Source organism: Symphalangus syndactylus, chromosome 2, assembly GCF_028878055.3.
Source record: "Symphalangus syndactylus isolate Jambi chromosome 2, NHGRI_mSymSyn1-v2.1_pri, whole genome shotgun sequence".
Lineage (NCBI taxonomy): Eukaryota > Metazoa > Chordata > Mammalia > Primates > Hylobatidae > Symphalangus > Symphalangus syndactylus.
In genome coordinates this window covers 147,733,317-147,754,237 of record NC_072424.2, presented here as the reverse complement: position 1 = coordinate 147,754,237, position 20,921 = coordinate 147,733,317, and the positions used below count along the sequence as shown (strand labels likewise).

The 20,921-nt window shown below is 41.0% G+C and overlaps 1 protein-coding gene across 8 annotated transcripts; it reads left to right on the top strand.

Moving 5' to 3' along the window:
- The first annotated feature begins 8,670 nt into the window (after positions 1 to 8,670).
- PDCD2 (programmed cell death 2) lies at positions 8,671 to 18,691 on the top strand. Of its 8 annotated transcripts, none has more exons than XM_055269856.2 (7): positions 9,599 to 9,777; positions 9,877 to 9,970; positions 10,509 to 10,751; positions 11,065 to 11,196; positions 14,139 to 14,242; positions 15,289 to 15,402; positions 16,555 to 18,691. In XM_055269856.2, the coding sequence occupies exons 1-7, from the start codon at positions 9,688 to 9,690 to the stop codon at positions 16,711 to 16,713; spliced, it is 936 nt and encodes a 311-aa protein (XP_055125831.1). In that variant the 5' UTR covers positions 9,599 to 9,687; the 3' UTR covers positions 16,714 to 18,691. The 8 variants fall into 8 exon arrangements, with proteins under 8 accessions (XP_055125830.1, XP_055125833.1, XP_055125831.1 ...); XM_063624008.1 differs by lacking the exon at positions 16,555 to 18,691 and adding an exon at positions 15,605 to 15,774 and having other exon boundaries at positions 9,617 to 9,777; XM_055269855.2 differs by having other exon boundaries at positions 8,671 to 9,970.
- Positions 18,692 to 20,921: the final 2,230 nt, after the last annotated feature.

Below are 20,921 nucleotides of genomic sequence, written 5' to 3'. Positions count from 1 at the left end.
GATGGGAAGCCACTGGCTGCATGGGGTGGGGATTTGAAGGATTCCATGTGATTCTTTAATAGTGGATACCTGCCACTATGCATTTGTCAAAACACACAGAATTTTACAGCAAAATGGGTAAATCAAACTCTATTCAAATTAAATTAAAATATTCAGGATGTGGAGTATCCCAGGACAGAATACATCATGTGAAAAAGAATTTAACTATGCTACAAATTACTATGGTTTGGATATGGTTTGTCCCTGCAAAATCTCATGTTGAAATTTGACCCCCAATGTGACAGTGTGGGGAGGTGGTGACTAGTGGAAGGTGTTTGGGTCACGGGATGGATCCTTCATGAATAGAGAGTTCTGCTCTCACAGGAATGGATTAATTCCTGCAGGAGTAGGTAGTTAAAAAGAGTCTGGCTTCCTTGGCTTCCCTCTTGCTTTCACTTTTGCTATGTGATCTCTAGTGCACCCCCTTGCTCCCCTTCCACTTTCAACCATGAGGTGAAAAAGACTGAGGCCCCGCCAGATGCAACTGCCCAATTTCAGACATTCTAGCCACCAGTATTGTGAGCCAAATGAACTTTTTTACTTATAAATTACCCAGCCTCAGGTATTCTGTTACAGAAGCACAAAATGGGCTAAGACACAAATGTAGGGAAAAAGTCACTGAAGGTGTAGGGAAAAATGAAGAAAATGAAGTCACTTTGAAAATGAATAGAATCTGTAGGCTGAATGCAAATTAACTATACTTCATAATTAGATTTCATTTTACAAAGTTCTTTCCAACAAGGATAACTGTGAACAATTGTAAAACCACAGTATCTGTATCTGGAATAAAACGATGACTTACATAAGTCACAGATGGTAGGAACCAGTTATCTCACTGTCAAAGTGGAAGGTTACAATTAGCAAGAGGAGAAGGCTACAATGATTCATGTGTTAGTAGATCACAAGTGGAGAGATCAACATAAACTTGTGTTTGGTTTAATATAGACACATACAGTTCCACGTAGAAACCTTTATAATTAGGTGTGTATACATAGGTTAGATACACACATATACTTCCTAGCATTGCTAATGAGAGACAAGATACAATGTATTCATTTGGCATCCAGACGTAAGTTTTACTACCATTCTCAAAGGAATCAGGCTCTTTGAAGAAATGTCTACTAGAGCTGGGACAGTAAATATATGAGCCAGGATAATCTTGAAGTATCAGAAAGTAAGAACTAAAAAAATTAAAATATGCCAAAGAAAAATAGGAGCCAATAAAAAGAGCTACCAACAGCCAACATAGGAATGAATTGTGCAACATAAGGCTGCAGTACTGAATAATAACTAAAGCTTAAGGTAATTATCTAGGTGTCTGTATTTGTATACATAGTTGAATAAGCAAATGGATTTGAATAGAAATCTCTTTGCAAAAGTATTCCAAATAATTGATGTAGACACTCAGCTATCAAGAAGGTGGAGCAAACTAACTTCCTAAGTGTGGGCTCTGCATAGTGACTTTCTCCAAAAGAACACATGCAGTATGGACAAGGAGGAAAAATGACCTCACACAGTGGAGAAACCTGACAAACGCTAGCTCCACCAAATGATTCAAGTGAACATCAAAGGTGACAGTTCACCTTGAGAACATAAAGTGACAAGAATAGCACTTCACCTCTGTGATCTACTTCTTCCAGACCCATAACCCCAGTCTAATTATAAGAAAAATTCCATGTTTAGTCACAATGGGGAACATTCTACAAAATTCCTGACCAATACTGCTCAATATTATCAAGGTCATCATGAGATGGAAAGCCTGACACATTGTCACAGCCAGGAAGAGCCTACAGGGAGGTGACGACTACATGAACTACATGTCATGCAGGGTCCTGGATGGGATCCTGGGTCAGGGAAAGACAGAACTAAGGGGATTCAAATGAAATATGAATTTTAGTTAATAATAGTCTATCAGCATTTGTTCCTTAACTGTGACAAATTATGTAGGATATTAATAAGCCATGTGAGACACATTGATAGAAGATGTTAATAAAAGAGGAAGCTAGGTTAGAGCTACAAGGAAAATCTCAGCTTTTTTTTGCAGTTTCTATGTAAGTCAAAAACTGCTTTAAAATAAAACTTTATTTAAAACATTGTTATATTTTTTGGACCCTTCCTTGTTTAATTATTTATACCATGAATTACTAGTATTTGACACTGTTAAATAGTCCTGTTTTTTAAATAAGAGCATTTATGACACAAAAAATTAAACAATACAGACTGATATATAAATCAAAACAAATGCTCTTTACATGCTTTATGTTACAGTAGTAACACATATGTGTAAACTTTTTTATCAAATTTTTTTCTTGTGCTGTGGTTGTGTCCTGGGTTCATTCTCTAAAATGCTGTTCACCTTAGACCAGGAAAAAAATAATGTTACAGACTCTCTTTCAATTCATGGCTAAATAGTTTCAGAAGAGTGACTTTGTAAAAATATGTTCCAATGGCAAATTGATTCATTGTGACTGGATCACTTATTCCAAAGACCTCTTGTCTTTATTTTGTTCTCATGCCTACCTTTTAGCCATAATACAACAGAATCAAATATTGGCCACTAGGAAAAAATATTCAAAGAAAGAAGGAATGTGAACAGAACTTGTGACCATGATGATTCAATGTTTCACCACAATGCTTTCTAAAACAGAAGAGTGTAAAAGGATATTCAAAGTCAATTTCCTCAGCGAGGCTTTGGCAGAAAATGAGGAAACCAGAAAAACAAAAATGGCAGGACATTCTATGGGTGATTTTAGATGTTGATATGTTTTATGGGAAAAATACTTTAGCTTTTAAAGTATCACAAATAATTATTATAAACTCTGGAATGTTTCCAAATTTAGTTGAACTTCAGTGTAATTATGTGTATATAGCTATTCATGAAATTGATGGTTTTTTAAAAATCTGTGCCTTATTTTTGTAATAAAATACACAATGAATAATTAATGCTCATAGGAAACCATGTTAGACCTTACAAAAGAAAAATCAATCTTGGGGACCCAAAATCACTAAGCTAAAGGGAAAAGTCAAGCTGGGAACTGCTGAGGGCAAACCTGCCTCCCATTCTATCCAAAGTCACCTGTCTGCTCATAAATGCATATCTGATTGCCTCATTTGGAGAGGGTAATCAGCAACTCAAAAGAATGAAACCATTGGTCTCTTACCAACCTATGACCTGGAAGCCCCCTGTTTGGCCTTCTCTTCAAGTTGTCTCACTTTTCTGGACTGAACCAACGTACATCTTTCACATATTGATTGATGTCTCATGTCACCCTAAAATATATAAAACCAAGCTGTGCCCCAGCCACCTTGGGCACATATTGTCAGGACCTCCTGAGGATGCATCATAGGTATGCATCCTCCAACTTGGCAAAATAAACTTTCTAAAAAATCTGAGACCTGGCCGGGCACAGTGGCTCATGTCTTTAATCCCAGCACTTTGGGAGGCCAAGGCGGGCAGATCACCTGAGGTCGGGAGTTCCAGATCAGCCTGACCAACATGGAGAAACCCTGTCTGTACTAAAAATACAAAAATTTGCCGGGTGTGGTGGCACATGCCTGTAATCCCAGCTACTGGGGAAGCTGAGGTACAAGAATTACTTGAAACCAGGAGGTGGAGGTTGCAGTGAGCCAAGATTGCACCAATGCACTCCAGTTTCAGCGAAGAAGTGAGACTCTGTCTCAAAAAAGAAAGAAAGAAAAGAGAAAGAAAATCATAATTGTGAAGAATATAATTTCTGTTCCTTTGTATGCTGGATCTAAGTATTCAAAACACAACTAAAGTGTTAAAGTCTTTTGTGGGTTTCTCCAAAGCACCTCTTTCTTTTCTTTCTTTTCCCTGTTTCTCTTTCTTTCTTCTTCCTTCCTTCCTCCCTTCACTTCCCTTCCTTTTTCTTCCCTTTCCTTTTCCTTCCTTCCTTCCTTCCTTCCTTCCTTCCTTTCTTTGTTTGAGACAGGATCTCACTCTCTTGTCCAGGCTGGAGTGTCATGGTACAATCATATAGCTCACTGCAGGTTGGTACTTTTGTGTTGTGGTACTTATGTGTTGGGACACATCTTCAACACTCTGGCAGTCCAAGTCTGCTTTAGCCTTCACTTTCTGATTGCACAGAACCCCAGAGTCAGATGTAAAACATTACAGCTGCCTCAGGTCTTTCATGGCCATGCACAGAGCCCTGCCCCTGTGTGGCTGTCTAGATTTCTGAAATATATCAGAGCTTTTCAAAGCCTTCTTTGAACATATCATTCCCCAGGATTTCTTTTTTTCATTTTTAAAAATTGTGGTAAAATACACATAACATAAAATTTATCATCTGAACCATTTTTATGTGTACAGTTCAGTACTATTAAGTCCAATAAGTCCTCATTTATCATGGATAGGTTCTTAGAAACTGTGACATTAAGCAACACTACCGGTAATAAAACCAATTTACCATGGGATGATTGATATAAACAAGAGTTAAGTTCTTGTAACATATTTCTGGTCACAAAAACATCAACAAACATCTAAATAAAGACCCCAAATATTCCTCATTTTAAACATTGAAATAAATGTGAGCTATACATTTAAGAAAGATTATAAAAACAAGGTAATTTTTTTTGGAGATGGAGTCTTGCTCTGTCACCCAGGCTGGAGTGCAGTGGTGCGATCTCGGCTCACTGCAACCTCCACCTCCTGAGTTCAAGCGATTCTCCTGCCTCAGCCTCCCAAGTAGCTGCGAGTACAGGTGTGCGCCACCATGCCTGGCTATTTTTTTTTATTTTTAGTAGAGACAGGGTTTCACCATGTTGGTCAGGCTATTTACAGCTTTTAACAATTGAGTAACGTATACTCCTATGAACAAAATTTGGAGCACATTTGGTTCTCTCTACCTGATTTCTCCAGAATTTGGAAACTATTTGTAAGTATTCTTAACTGATGACAATACAGTTATTTGCATAAGTGCACTAAGAATCTGTTTTCATTTGTAACAGGACACAACTGGGGAAACTGGTTGTTTTACTAAGTCTTTTACTTGACTTATGGAGCCAATTAAACCCCCTTGGAAAAACTGCCCTCATAACTTGGTCTACACAGCTCCCGTACAGGGTTCCTGACCTGTGGTAAGTAAAGAACGTCACTTTCTGACAGGCCCAGGAGCCTCAAGTTTATCTTGCAACCTCAAGAGGAGAGGATCACCCAACTCACAGGTATTTGATGGCACAAATCCATGGCTGGCCTCAGCTTTTAAAAAGTCTTATCTGAAATACCTTCTATGGAACAAAGTTCCATCAAAGCCAATTTAAAAACCAGTGTTAAAAAATAATCATTCTTTCTGCACTGTATACAAATAATTAGGCCAAGTATAATAAGGCAAACCTACCATGATTTGTCTTTAGTATAAATGGGAAACTAGAGACAGAAAATCCATAGTCCACCTGTTGCTAGGTTCTAGTCTTGCCTAATGTTTTTCAACTTTTATCATTTTCTACAGTTTGGACCAAATTCTAATTTTTGTGGGTTACAAGTCTTCAAAATAATGTTTTCAATTTTTTTCCTTCTTTTTTCCCCCATTTTTCCTAATTTGGAGTCACTTAAAACTAAGCTGTCATTAAACTAAAGTCACTTAAAACTAAGCTGTCACTAAACTAAGTCACTTAAAACTAACTTTCATGCAGCCCTGTGAACTGAAGTAGACAACTTAAACTTCAGAAGAAAATAATGGGAACCTATTTACATACATAAGCCACTTTCATACCTGCATACTAATGTATGGACTTCAGAGTAATGTGGCCTAGATCAATTTTGTTCTCCCTTCCTCCCCAGATTTTCTCTTCATAGGACATGAGACTTCACAACCTTCTAAAAATGAGCCTTCCTAATAACTGAGGACCTACCCTTCTAGGAATAAACCATCCTAGCCATGAGAGAGCAGATAAAACCTGGGAATGGAAACTTATTTTCTTCAAAAATGTTTTCTCCAAAATATTTTAAAAAAGAAAACGGGAGAAATGTGAAAGGAAATTACCTTGGAATCCCATAATCACTAAGCTAATGGGAAAAGTCAAGCTGGGAACTGCTTAGGGCAAACCTGCTTCTCATTCCATTCAGTCATCCCTCTGCTCACTGAGATAAGTGCATGTCCGACTGCCTCTTTTAGAAAGGTGAATCAGAAACTCAAAAGAATGCAACTGTTTGTCTCTCACCTACCTGTGACCTGGAAGCCCCTCCCCACTTCAAGTTGTCCCACTTTTACTTTGAGTTGTCCCACCTTTCCTGACCAATATTCATTTTACATATGTTGATTGATGTCTTATATCTCCCTAAAATGTATAAAACCACCCTGTGCTCTGACTACCTTAGGCACATGTTGTCAGGACCTCCTGAGGCTGTCATGGTCGTGCGTCCTCAACCTTGGCAAGATAAACTTTCTAAATTAACTGAGACCTGTCTCCAATTTTTGGGGTTCATACAGGTTAAATCGTAAAAGATCTGTGTCAGAGGAGGAAGTCCATTCAGAGGGTTGGGGGGCCTTATTTTATTTTTGGTTTATAGGATTCTGACCCTTTTTATTATTTCAGGTTGGCAATGAAAAAAACAGCAAAAGTATATAGGACTAAGGATTCTAGGCTGGGTAGAGTAATTCACACCTATAATCCCAGCACTTTGGGAGGCCAAGGTGTGAGGATTGCTTAAGCCCAGGAGTTTGAGGCCAGCCTGGGCAACATACGAGACCTCGTCTCAAAGAAAAAAAAAATATGTAGAAAACTAGAGAGGATAAATTAAAATTCCAATAAGAGAAATCTATTAACCTGGAAACCTAGAGGAAATGGGTGATTGCCTAATAAAAATACACATGAACAAAACGAATCCTAAAATAACAAACATACAAATAGGCCAGTTAGTATAGAAAAGCTTGGAATGATGCTTAGAGATCTCTCACTGGAAAAGATCCCGGGAACATACACATTCACAGTTAAGTTTTATTTTATTTATTTATTTATTTATTTTTTTGAGACGGAGTCTTTCTCTGTCCCCCAGGCTGGAGTGCAGTGGCGCGATCTCGGCTCACTGCAAGCTCCGCCTCCCGGGTTCACGCCATTCTCCTGCCTCAGCCTCCCAAGTAGCTGGGACTACAGGCGCCCGCCACCACGCCCGGCTAATTTTTTGTATTTTTAGTAGAGACGGGGTTTCACCGTGTTAGCCAGGATGGTCTTGATCTCCTGACCTCGTGATCCGCCCGCCTCGGCCTCCCAAAGTGCTGGGATTACAGGCGTGAGCCACCGCGTCCGGCCCACAGTTAAGTTTTAACTGACCTTCAAGGCCAGTTTTACTTAAAATGGTCAAGGCCTAGTTGAGGGAAGGGGAAAGGAGTGATTTTCTTCAATTACGTTTATGGTATAACTTCTGTGAAAGGAAAGTAAAACTCAGGACCACAAAATCACTAAACCAAAGGGTAAAGTCAAGCTGGGAACTATGTCAGGCAAACCTGCCTCCCATTCTATTCCTAAATAAGATACCTGCCAAGATAAGAGGCTACATACCTCCCTTAAAATTTGCCCACAAGGAAATTCCTTGTGGATAAAGGACAGACAGAACTCAAAGTTATCCCTTTAAGGCGCACCTGAGACAAATGCACATCTGATTGCTTCCCCTCCCCTATTGTTTATGTAAAAATGATGATTCACTGAGCCAGACTAAATTGTGTATTCAGTGGAAGGCTGATCAAGGACTCAAAATAATGCAATCTTTTGCCTCTTATCTACTCATGACCTGGAAGCCCCGCCTCAAGACCCGCTTTACCTGACTAAAGTACAACTTACACATACTGATTGATGTCTCATGTCTCCCTAACATGTATAAAAGCAAGCTGTACCCTGATTACCTAGGGCGCATGGTCATCAGGGCCTTCTGAGGCTGTGTCACGGGCGCAACCTTAACCTTGGTGAAATAAACTTTCTAAATTGATGGATGCCGGATGTGGTGGCTCATGCCTATAATCCCAGCACTTTGGGAAGCTGAGGTGGGCAGATCACCTGAGGTCAGGAATTCGAGACAAGCCTGGCCAACATGGTGAAACCCTGTCTCTACCAATGATACGAACATTAGCTGGGTGTATTGGCACACACCTATTATTCCAGCTGCTCAGGAGACTGAGGCAAGAGGATCGCTTGCCTGGGAGGCGGAGGTTGCAGTGAGCCGAGATCATTCCACTGCACTCCAGCCTGGGTGACCACAGAGCAAAATGCCATCTCAAAAAAGAAAAAAAAAAACTGATGGAGAATTAACTTTTGGTTTACAATGTAAATGTTTATTAAAAAACAGACATTGTTTTATGTACCATTACAAATATACTGCCACCCAGCTGCTCGGGAGGCTGAGGCAGGAGAATGTTTGAACCCGGGAGGCGGAGGTTGCAGTGAGCCGAGATCGCGCCATTGCTCTCCAGCCTGAGCGACAGAGCGAGACTCCATCTCGAATAAAACAAAAACAAAACAAATATACTGCCAATTAAACTGTGATTTTGTCAAAAATAAATGTTGTTGATGACTTTACTTCCATTAAAGCCACTGTAGTAGCCAAGGGAAAGCTTCCTTTTTGTCCTCTGAAGGTTCACTGAAAAGTCAACTGACAAAAGGCAGATTAATTGGAAAAAGGGCATACAAATTTATTAACATGCGCATGGGGGAGAACCAGAGTGATTTTGCTGAAGCCCCAGATGGGGTTCAGAAACTTATATACCATCTTGAGGTTACAGAATGGGGGTTTGTATTGTGGCATAACAGGTTATGGGGGTGGAGACCTGGCTGACAACCACGGTCCTGTTATGTAAACGAAACCTCCTAAGTAGAAGTCCTTAGAGAGAACAGAGGTACGTTTCTTTCAGACCTTTGCAAACCAACAGTAAAATTCTAAACCCTCCAACCCACTGATGGACCCTGTGCTTGCCCAAGGGCATTCTGAAGTTAACCTGAAAAACTAGTTCAGGCAACGATGGGAAGTGGGGGTTGGCCATGCCTCATTATACACTCCTCCCTTGGAATTCAGGCACAGCAAGCCAGCATTAACATTAAAGCAGAGACCTTAAGACTGACAGAAAAGACTCTTGTGCAGAGGCTTCTTCATTACCCTCAGGCACATAGGATTCTCGGTTTCCACTGTAGGGTCCTCACTTTACCTGCTCAACCTTCATTTATCTTTCACAACCCTCACTTTGCCAGTTCAACAACCTTCACTATCTTTCACTGCCTACTCTTGGGTAGCACTTGGCCAGCGCACAGGTTTCCCACATCCTGAGGAGGTCACCAGCAGGGAAGGTTTGAGGAGGGCTCTGCCTCCCTGGCGGCCACCCGCAGGCCCACAGCAGGACATGTGCAGAGGTAGGCGGAGCGCCGTCACCAGCTGCGACTCTCCCAAAGACCAGAACCATCCCAGAGCACCCGGAGGCGCCAGGAAAGCGGCTCCCAAGCAGAGGCGCCAGGGGCGGGGCCAACGCCGAGAGATTTCCTCTGCCCGGTTCCCTCGCATGGGTCCTGCGGCCGCTCTCGTCAGACGCGTTCCCGCCTCCTGTCTTCCGGAAAGGTGCCCGCCTCTTGCCTTCCGGCCCGGCGCCCGATTTCCGCCTTCCGACCCAGCTGTGGGCTGCGCCCCACGCCAGCCGGCGCCCCCCTATGGCTGTCGCCGGGGCCAGACCTGTGGAGCTGGGCTTCGCCGAGTCCGCGCCGGCGTGGCGACTGCGCAGCGAGCAGTTCCCCAGCAAGGTGGGCGGGCGGCCGGCATGGCTGGGCGCGGCCGGGCTGCCGGGGCCCCGGGCCCTGGCCTGCGAGCTGTGCGGCCGCCCGCTCTCCTTCCTGCTGCAGGTATACGCGCCGCTGCCCGGCCGCGCGGACGCCTTCCACCGCTGCATCTTCCTCTTCTGCTGCCGCGAGCAGCCGTGCTGTGCCGGCCTGCGAGGTGAGCCGCCAGACGGGGTCGGGACGGGGCCATGCCTCCGACGCGTGCGCGGCGTTAATTCCGTCCGGGAGCGACGAGGGGGACGGCGGAAAGCACCGCTGCCGCCCCATCCTCAGAGGTCCCTCCCCGGGCCCTTCCGGGATGTCCTCATTTTTACTACATAAGCTTCTGTGCCCACGCGCATTGGTACCCCCAGCTTTTAATCAGCGGGTACCAGGTATGGTGTTAATTCAGATAACAGAAATTGTCTTGGAAAGATGGGTCCCAGTAGCTTTTTCGTATTTTTGGCAGTCGTTCTTAACGAGCAGTCTTATTAATTTGATTAACTCAAACCACCTCCAGGAGGCAACTCAGTTGCGTGTACCGGACGTACCGGACGAAATCTAGTTTCTGCATTTTAAAAGCTTATCCCTGAAAGCAAAAACTTTCATTTATTTTATTTTTTTTTTGAAGTCTTTTCAGTTTTACGTGTAGAGGATGAAATATGTGAATTGCTGTTTTGTTTGAAGATAAAACTTTTCTCTGCATTCTTTTTTAGTTTTTAGGAATCAACTACCCAGGAAAAACGATTTTTACTCATATGAGCCACCTTCTGAGAATCCTCCCCCAGAAACAGGAGAATCAGTGTGTCTCCAGCTTAAGTCTGGTCCTCATCTCTGCAGGGTTTGTGGCTGTTTAGGCCCCAAAACGTGCTCCAGATGCCACAAAGCATATTACTGCAGCAAGGAGCATCAGACTCTAGACTGGAGACTGGGACATAAGCAGGCTTGTGCACAACCAGGTGAGTAATCTTTTTTTTTTTTGTCTCACTTCAGTTTCATCGCCTTTGTCAACCTAGATATTTCCAGGATAACTTTAAAGGTAAAATTAGGAAAGGTATAGTACTTCAAAATTTCTCATACCTGGAACACCTTTATAAAAAAAAGAGGCTGTGAAGTCTGAATCACTGAATAATGTCACCATATAGGCATTTAATTTATGACCCTTTATCTAAAATGCCAGAACTATAAGGAATATAGTACTTTAGAGACAGCAAATTATTAGACTTTCTTCAAAACTAAATGATTACTAATAGTGCTTCCTTTTTGTTTCAGATCATCTGGACCATATAATTCCAGACCACAACTTCCTTTTTCCAGAATTTGAAATTGTAATAGAAACAGAAGATGAGATTATGCCTGAGGTTGTGGAAAAGGAAGATTACTCAGAGATTATAGGGAGCATGGGTAAGCAGTTTCAGGACTTCATTCATTAAGTGGTTAAACATAATGCTTGGAAGAAAGGGCTCAGTGTGTCTAGAAGAGAGGTACTGAGAGGAAGACTCACTTTGGAGGCTGTAGCATACAATTTTCAGATATTGCCTCAGGTGAAAATATACTTCCTGGACTTTGCTTTCTGACACATACGAGGTGTGTTCTGCTCCCTGTAAAGACAAGGGTGGGTATCCAGATGGTCCCATGAGTAGGGCTGCACAAGATGCTGGAGACTTGGTAAGTTCCTCTGGGTCGCAGATCTGTTTCTCAGGTCGGGATAGTGTGAGGAGTGCCTAGCACAGTGTCGGGCATGCAGAAGGGCCCCTTAAAAGTTTCTCTTTCATCTGGCCAGTTGTAGATACACAATTTTGTCAGTTTACTTACGGTGCATACTCTTGGGTAGTACTTATGCTGACCAAGTATCTTAGAGGCTTATTTTATTATAGTAGCCAACATTTATCCAGCACTTATCTTATATAAAGGGCTGTTTGTGCATGAGCTCATTAAAATCGTGACAGCAGACCAGTAAGTCAGAAACTGCCCCATTTTGAAGGTGAGGAAATTGAGGTTCTGGATATAACTCTCTTTGGTCACATAATATTAAATTTTACAATTTGAGCCTTGAGCCATACACAAAACCACCACAAAATTAGATTTATAGACTCAAAATGAAAACATTAGCTTATTGGTTTGTAGTTCATACCAGTCATACCTTCCAAAACATGTTTGAGTCTTACTCTGTGCCTGACCTTGTGCTTGATAACAGGGATATAATGGGAAACAACACTCCAGTGGTCAGATGCTCACAGTCTCATGGAGGAGCCCAAATAATACTTGGGGAAGTTAAAGTCCATGTAATGACTGATAAGAGTGCAATACAGGTGCCATGGGAACACGTGACATCACTGAAGACTGCCTGGAAGGGGCCACACGTGTGTTCATACCTGTACGATAAAAATGATAAAGAAAATGCTTACCTTTAGGAGAAGGGAGACCCTAGAGTAGGAGGATCAAGGATGAAAGCTGGACTTCAAATATGCCTTGTTAGTGTAAATGTGACTGTGGAACTCTGTATTTTAAGATTATGGAGTAAAGTAAGTTTTCAAAAGCAGTCCCTAATCATCAAAAGTAAAAAACTCTTGATGTAGTCATATAACCACACTAAGAACTCTTCTAGGTGACTTCAAAACATAGGACAGTATATCTCTAGTGGAATATACCCTGAGAATGAAAAGAACGTAACAGTGTTAGTATTTTGAATAAACATGTTGTTACTAGACTGTTGCTGTGATTTTGAGATGGTTGTGTGTGTACTGGGGATCGAGGAAATGAGTCATTATGTTGGTGTAACTGAGAACTGAGATGTTGGGTGTAGCAGCAAGATAATGTTGATTGTGTCTACGTACCAAAGGACACAATCAGTACTAAAAGGAACTCCAGGCTCTTTGGAGAGGTGGTTGATTCCAGAACTGGGTCAGGAAATGTTCATATAATGTGGGAACATGGTCATACCAAAGATTAAGGATAAGGATTACTAGGGCCATGTCAGAACTCAAGCAACATGAAAAGGCTCCTGCTTGCAAAAGATGGACAGTTTGAACATCCACAAGGACACTAACTGCATCAGATATGTTTAATGCGTTCAAAATGATACTTTAAAAAAACTCAGTAATCATCTTTGTAGGATACTTGGGAACAGACTCATTTTCAAATTGGTAAATAAAGAGTTTGCCTTCTAGGGGTACATAATTATGAATGAAGTGATATGTGTGGGATTTACTTCAGAGTAATGGAAGTGGCAGAGAAAGGAAACACTGGACTTGATAGTGTTGAAGCTGATTAATGGTATGTGGCGGTTCATTATAGTATTTCCACTTTTGTGTATGTTCAGAATTTTCCAAAATAAAAGGAGAATTAAAAAGAAAAATGCTTCCTGGAGGTAGTTGTGTCTTACCTGAGACTTGGCAGGAGGCAGTAGGGCCTGAGGGAACAGTGTTTACAGTGTCCTAACGGTTATACTGAAACTTTCCACGTGTACTTGATGGAACATCAATCTGAAGGCATCCTACACTTCCTCCATCAGACCTGATGGTGCAAGTGAACACCATCAGTGCCTTTCCCGTTTCATCAAAGCAGTTATTTTAGCTTCTCTGACTCAAGGTGTATCAGTTCTATTTCAATGTACATTACAAAGACTAATGGATATACTCAGAGACATGGGTCTGTTGGGGACAGCAGTGGCTTAGGGTGGCTGTAATCCCAGGAAGGAATGTGGAGCAGGAAATGAACTTTTTTTTTTTTTTGAGACGGAGTCTCACTGTGTCGCCCAGGCTGGAGTGCAATGGCACCATCTTGGTTCACTGCAGCCTCTGCCTCCCGGGTTCAAGTGACTCTCCTGCCTCAGCCTCCCGAGTAGCTGGGATTACAGGCACCCACCACCACGTCTGGCTAATTTTTATATTTTTAGTAGAGATGGGATTTCACCATGTTGGCCAGGCTGGTCTTGAACTCCTGACCCCAGGTGATCTGCCCGCCTCGGCCTCCCAAAGTACTGGGATTACACGCGTGAGCCACTGCTCCAGGCCGGAAATGAACATTTGATGACTGAGTGAGCGAGCCTACCAGCTGAGGATACTAATGATAAGAAGGGCTCACATTTGTTGGGTGTCCTGTGATGTGCTGGGCAGTCCTAAGCCCTTGACCATTCTGTAATTTTGAAGCTTTAAGGAGATGCACTAAATGGAAGTCCATATAATAGAGTTGCATGGAGTACCTGGAAATTCAGATGGTCCAACTTGAATAAGTGAATAAATAGGGAAAGCTTTCTGATTAAAAGTGGGTCCCCTCTCCATGTGTGAATTGTCAAGTTGTGGGGATTACTCCTGTTTTTCATAATAGTTACGTTGATTTTTCAGGTGAAGCACTTGAGGAAGAACTGGATTCCATGGCAAAACATGAATCCAGAGAAGATAAAATTTTTCAGAAGTTTAAAACTCAGATAGCCCTTGAACCAGAACAGGTAAAGTGGAACTCATAGCTCCTCATTATGTTCTCTTCAGGCCATGTTTTATGAGTATAATCTGTGAGAAGAAAAAACTTCATAGCAACATTAGTCTGTTCCTTAGGAGCCTATAAAAGCAGGCTTTTATTATCTTGTTAGAGGAGTTCCTCACACAGATGGGCCATGTAGAAAGGTGTTTTGCAGTGCTGATCCATTTAATAGTTACTAAAAGACTAAAGGTTATACTGTTTATCAAACAGGGTTCATTTTCTAAAGCAAGCATCAGGGATGGGAGATGAATGAGATATTGCCTAAAGTACAGAGGTTTAGGCACCATTGCCCGCCCCACCCCCAAAAAGAAAAAAGGTTATTTTTGCACATTTCCAACAGGTAACTTTGGCTTGTAAAATGTGACGTGTTAACATTTTCTCCTTAACCTCCCCTACCATAAACGTAAATCACGAAAGAAAACTAAATTCCCATAAACCAGTCACTGGTTCAAATAAATACACAAGGGGTTTATAGGAAGAATAGATCTAGGTCTTAAACACTAAGGCAGTTTTTAGCAACGCATATGCTTTTAGACATAATACAGAAAACCACTCAGTTGCTGTAGGAAGCTTATTACAGTGAAATTTACTTATGTTTGTAGTAGTTTTCAAAACACTATGTTTCACTTGGTATTTGTCCCTCCTAAAATTTTTTAACTATGAAGGTAGGCACAGACTCTGGGCAGAATTCTGCAATCAGAGCAGAGGCTCATTCTTAGTCCCTTCACAATATATTCATAGGATTAAGATTCCAACATTAGGTAGTAAAAGCATCATCTGGGAAATATACTTTGATGCCCTCTGAGTCAGATAAGCTGAAATAATCACTTTGAGGTGATTGAGAAGGCATTAATGGCACACTGGCATAGCCAGGTCTGATGGCGGAACTGTGACATGCCTTTTGGGTCAGTGCTACATCAAGAGGAGGAACATTCATGGAGTAGATAGCATGTTACCATTGGAAACTTTTAGGTAAGGTATTGATTATTTGAACATGATCTTCATTGATTTTAGATTCTTAGATATGGTAGAGGTATTGCCCCCATCTGGATTTCTGGTGAAAATATTCCTCAAGAAAAGGATATTCCAGATTGCCCCTGTGGTGCCAAGAGAATATTGGAATTCCAGGTATGACCTTAAATAAGGACCATTTTAGTGTGTAATCACCATGATTGTTTTTTAAACATTAAAAACTTCACCAAGGTAATTTGTGCACATGGGTCAACATGGCAGTACAGAAGGGTGCCCTATAATGAAAATCATCAGTTTCCTGCCTCACCTTGGGGCTAGTTCCCTGGAAGGAACTGTCTTGTTTTTTTCTGTTTCCTAGTTTTCAGACACTGTCTGTTGACTGACTTCTGTGACGATGAGGATATCTACACTGCTCTCCACCTCCAGTGTGGTTATATCATTATTATTAGTGTCTCTGTTAATTTTTGTTATTTTAAATAACTTATACCTTCCTTTCTTGTTCCATTAATTAAAGTCTTTGACTCCATACTTTATGAGAGGAGTCTTTACTGTTTAATCTTGGTTTGTGGATTTCTTAGAACAAATGGATAGAAGCATTAAAGATAAATGTCCTCCCATGCCCAAAAGGGTTTGTTAGCATCAAAATCCATTTGGGTAGGGTGGGAATGCTCTTGAGTTACGGATTCACTAACCTTACCAAAGTCATAACTCATATTGGTTTGTTTCTTTGGATAAAAGGAATTATGAGGACCATACACAAAACTCTGCTTTGTTCTTAGTGCCAAAGCTCTCAATGTGCAAATTGAGGTGACAGGATTTGTATAAAGTGATTCCATATCAGGGTGGCTATTCTGCCTATTCACTCTTTCAGTTAGACTACTTCTAAGATTCCTCTCTGGCCTCTATAACTACATTGACAGATGTCCTTTCTGTATTCATTACTAGTAATTAGTGTTTCTTGAGTCGAGAGTAACAATATCTGCAATGATACAAAGTAAAAGTTGCCCAAATAGAAGCCTCAGCCCTTTTGAGTGGCATATTAGTAATGAAAATAATTCATTAACAGCCACTTTTGAACTTCTTTCTCAAATGCAAAAGACCAAACAAAAGGTGAGAGGGGCTTTGAAGTCATAAGGAAGTTTTAGATTGTTAAACATGTTAATTGTATAATGATGTCTATAATCCTGCTTTGTTGTATGAGGATTGAAAGACCAAGATCCCTATAATCATCCTGGCTGAGAAGGTCTCTTAAAAGTAGTGCTCCCTGCTGTGAAGTAGCTTTCTAACTGTGTGTCACCCTCTTCTCAGGTCATGCCTCAGCTCCTAAACTACCTGAAGGCTGACAGACTGGGCAAGAGCATTGACTGGGGCATCCTGGCTGTCTTCACCTGTGCTGAGAGCTGCAGCCTGGGCACTGGCTATACAGAAGAATTTGTGTGGAAGCAGGATGTAACAGATACACCGTAAAGGCATCTTAAAGCCTTGAAAAATGTTAATAATCTTTTATACCTTGCAATTCAATTTCTGGGATTTTATCCTAAGGAAAGACTTATACCAAAAATAGAGGTGCAGAGATGTTGAGGGATTGCTTACACAGTGTCTACTTATTAGTGAAACAAAAGTGTCCAGTGACAGGGAATTAAATAAATGTTGGTACATCCACAGTGGAAGGCTACACAGTCCTAATTATAACACCTATGTTGACAACAGACATACCATTACAGGTGGTATTCATGGTATGACCCTATTCTTGTAAAACTATGTGTATGTGTGCACAGCCATCTGCAAAGATGTACACGTAGTGCACTGGTTACCAGCGAATGGTGGGACTAACTAAAATGCTCTTTCTACTTATATGTGCATTTCTTTTTATAATAAAAACGGGTTATGTGCCTAATGAAGTCAAACCATCTCATTCTGAGAGCATTTCCCACCCTAAGTTTTTTAAAACACAAAAATACTTAGGTAAAACTCCAACAAACTTGTCTGATCATTAGCTGATTATCACAGGCTCTAGTATGTACCGGAAGCCCAGAATATTAGAAAAATACCAAAGCTCAGGTTGGTGAGTATGATGAACAGGAAACCCAGTAATTCTGAAGCAGCAGTATCACAGTTGGCAGGATCAGGAACAACAGTGGCTTTGTGATCACAGAACTGGAATTTAAAGAGGCTCTACCTTCAGAACTGATCTTGGTCAGCCAGCGGTCCTGCTTACAGATGAGACACTGAAAGGCAAAAGGCGATGGTCTTCCCTTTCCATGTCAAGCATTGTACACAGGTTCCCTATCGCATATACAAGGGTTATGGAATGTAAGCCAAAATAAGGGTCTGGCTTAGGAGGCAGCAGCCTGAGGAAAGGAAGGCCCTGAAGTCAGTTTTCAAAGGGCTGACCCTTGGCCTATTATGTTTCTGATACATTTGTTTAAGCAAGTGGCTCCTAAGACTACACTAAGGTTTCTTCCATCCCCTAGCAGCTCAAAATGGACAATTCCCAGTTCTCTCAGCACCAGTGATGCCTGCCCTAAAGACACATTGCTGCTGATCAGTGCTTGAATACTGACGGCTAATTCTGATAAATTTCTCAGGCTTATTTCCGTAATCTACATTGGCTCACATTGTCCCCTAACACATCCCTGTTAACTGCAATGCATTGCCACCATAAATCCTCACGTTTTCATAGGTAACATCATTTGCTAATGTAATTGTCTACTTGGCTATTTTATTTGTAATTTAGAAAGTTCTGTCCTAGTAGTCCATATTATGTAAGTATATATATGCAATTTGTATTAATTGTGTAAGACAGTTATACATAACACCATATGGGAAACCGCAGTATGGAGTTTCTCCCATGGGGAGGTTATCAGCTACTTAAGAGCTAGAGGATACTAGTTTCCAACCTGGGATGGATAAATCTATGAGAATCACCTAGAACTATGGTGTCACAGCCTGTGGCTACTGGAGTAAGTTGTCATCAACTAGTGACAAGAGTTGGTCCCAACACTTAGTAGGAAGCACAGTGGCGTAAGGAAACCTGGACTAGTGGGGCCTTCATATCTAAAATTATGTATTACTCCTCATAGGCAGAATGTGTAAGTACGTTACGACTGCTAAGGGCTTTTAAAGCAAACATGTTACAGTCTTTCTATGGTAAAAACTGTTATTGGGGGACATCACCAGATGATGTGGACATTCTTGCAGGTATTTTGGCGTGCGCAGGCAAGCTGTCACCGGTGTATATCCCAGTCAACCTCTGGAAATGATCATAACAGTTTACAGGGCCCTTCCATTTGGGACGGATGTATCAAGAGGGAGACAAACTGGTCCAAATCACCAGAAAGAAAATCTCACAGCACTGACTTGGCATCTGTGTTAAAAAATAGCAACTATATTTAAAATAAACTGTACAACATAAAAAATTTAAATTAAAAAATGCATTAAGCAAGTTGCCTTTAGAAATGTGAAGACATTTTAAAACACTACAAGATAATGAGCAAGTCTCACCTACATAATCATGGCTCCACAGACGGTGCCAGTCCATGCATCCACCATTTCTCAACACCTACAAAATTTTAAGATCTGCTTGGTTCAGATACTGTTCAGCCACAGCAGCTCTCCTCTGCTGTAGAAAGCAGCATATTCAGCTTTGCCTTTTTATTTCAGATACTGAATATCCTTTGACAATTTCAGATATCACAGCAAAAGAAAAAAGTTTTAAGTGTTTTTGGCAATCATATGGGTGATAGTATTTTTGTTACTCTTAAGAATGTTATGGAGCGGCCGGGCGCGGTGGCTCACGCCTGTAATCCCAGCACTTTGGGAGGCCGAGGCGGGCGGATCACGAGGTCAGGAGATCGAGACCATCCTGGCTAACACGGTGAAACCCCGTCTCTACTAAAAAATACTAAAAAATTAGCCGGGCGAGGCGGTGGGCGCCTGTAGTCCCAGCTACGCGGGAGGCTGAGGCAGGAGAATGGCGTGAACCCTGGGGGACGGAGCCTGCGGTGAGCCGAGATCGCATCACTGCACTCCAGCCTGGGTGAAAGAGCGAGACTCCTTCTCAAAAAAAAAAAAAAAGAATGTTACGGTGGAGGTGGAAGGATGGCTTGAGCCTAGGAGTTCAAGACCAGCCTGGGCAACAGTTGAGTGACTTTGTCTCTACAAAAAGTAAAAAAATTAGCTGGGTGTGTTGGTGTGCACCTGTAGTCCTAGCTCGTCGGGAGGCTGAGGTGGATCACTTGAGCCCAGGAGTTTGAGACTGCAGCAAACCATGATTGTGCCACTGCACTCCAGCCTGGGCAACAGAGTGAGACCGTGTCTCAAAAAAATTGCACATATAACAGATAATGATAAAGTATATACGTAAATGAGTAATTATGGGATATTCTAATTCCTCATCCCCTATGTCTTTAAGAATTAAAAATTCTCAGTGTGGAAGAAAGAGTATAATACAGAATTGATTAAATAAAAACCCTATAAGCTTTGAATGTGAATTGGATATAGAATTGGTTAAATAAAAACCCTATGAGCTTTGAATTTGAATTGGATATAGAATTGGTTAAATAAAAACCCTATGAGCTTTGAATTGGACATATTAATATGAACTCATTTTATCTTGAAAACTTAAAAGGGGAAAGAAGCAAGTATTTATCCTGCTATATGGAGCACAACACTTTATAAAAGTATTCAAATTAATAAATGAAAAAGAAATGAGTAAAATGTCATTTTGCAACCCACTAATGAATTAATAGATCTAGGAATTATACAGCAGCTTCCAATATGCAGGAAATAGAGAATAGGGAAGCTACACCATGAATTTCCAACTAGCAAACCCCAGACTATGAGAAGCTCTAAACATTAAATGGCCTGTAAATTGGAAAGAAAAGAAATGGACAAGGAACTTCAATTATCTTTAAATGTGTCAGGGTCAGGATAATAGTTACTACTTGAGGGAAGCCAGGAGTGTGTGTCTGGATAGAACCATAAGGAGGGGCTTCTAGGACAGATAGCAAAATTGTTTCTTGACCTGGTTGGTGGCTGCAAGGGTGTCTGCCTTTGAATAATACATTATGCTATACATTTGTTAGGTTTCCTGTATCTGTAGCTACAACTGTTAAGAGATGATTTTTTTTAAGTTATATACATTAAAGTCCTAGGCACTGATAGGAAAAATAAATGTTGGAAAGGAAAACATAAAATTACTATTTACAGATGATTACATGCCTAGAACTTTCAATGCAATCAACTAAATCAGCAGTAATAGGAGTTCAGTAAACTTGGAATGAGAAAAATAGTAACAATAAATTTTAAAGTGTTAAAAACTTCCAGTAATAAAACAGAAATGATAATATACTTAGGAATTAAGGAAGTAATAACTTATGAAATATAAAAGCCCTGTGTGAAAAAAATTATAAAACTTTACTGAGGAACATAAGACCTGCATACATGAAGAGATACTTCTTTCTTAGATAGGAGATAATATTGGAATATGTCTTTCCAATTAATCCATACATTATTGGCATCACTAATGACTGGGAAATGCAAGAAAAGGGCATTTCATACACCGTTCTCTTTGGACTGCAATCTGGTATCAACTGATTAAAAAACTCAGAATGTATAGTCTTTAGTTCCTCTTCTAGGAAAGTTTACTACATGAATACCTGCACTCATCCAAA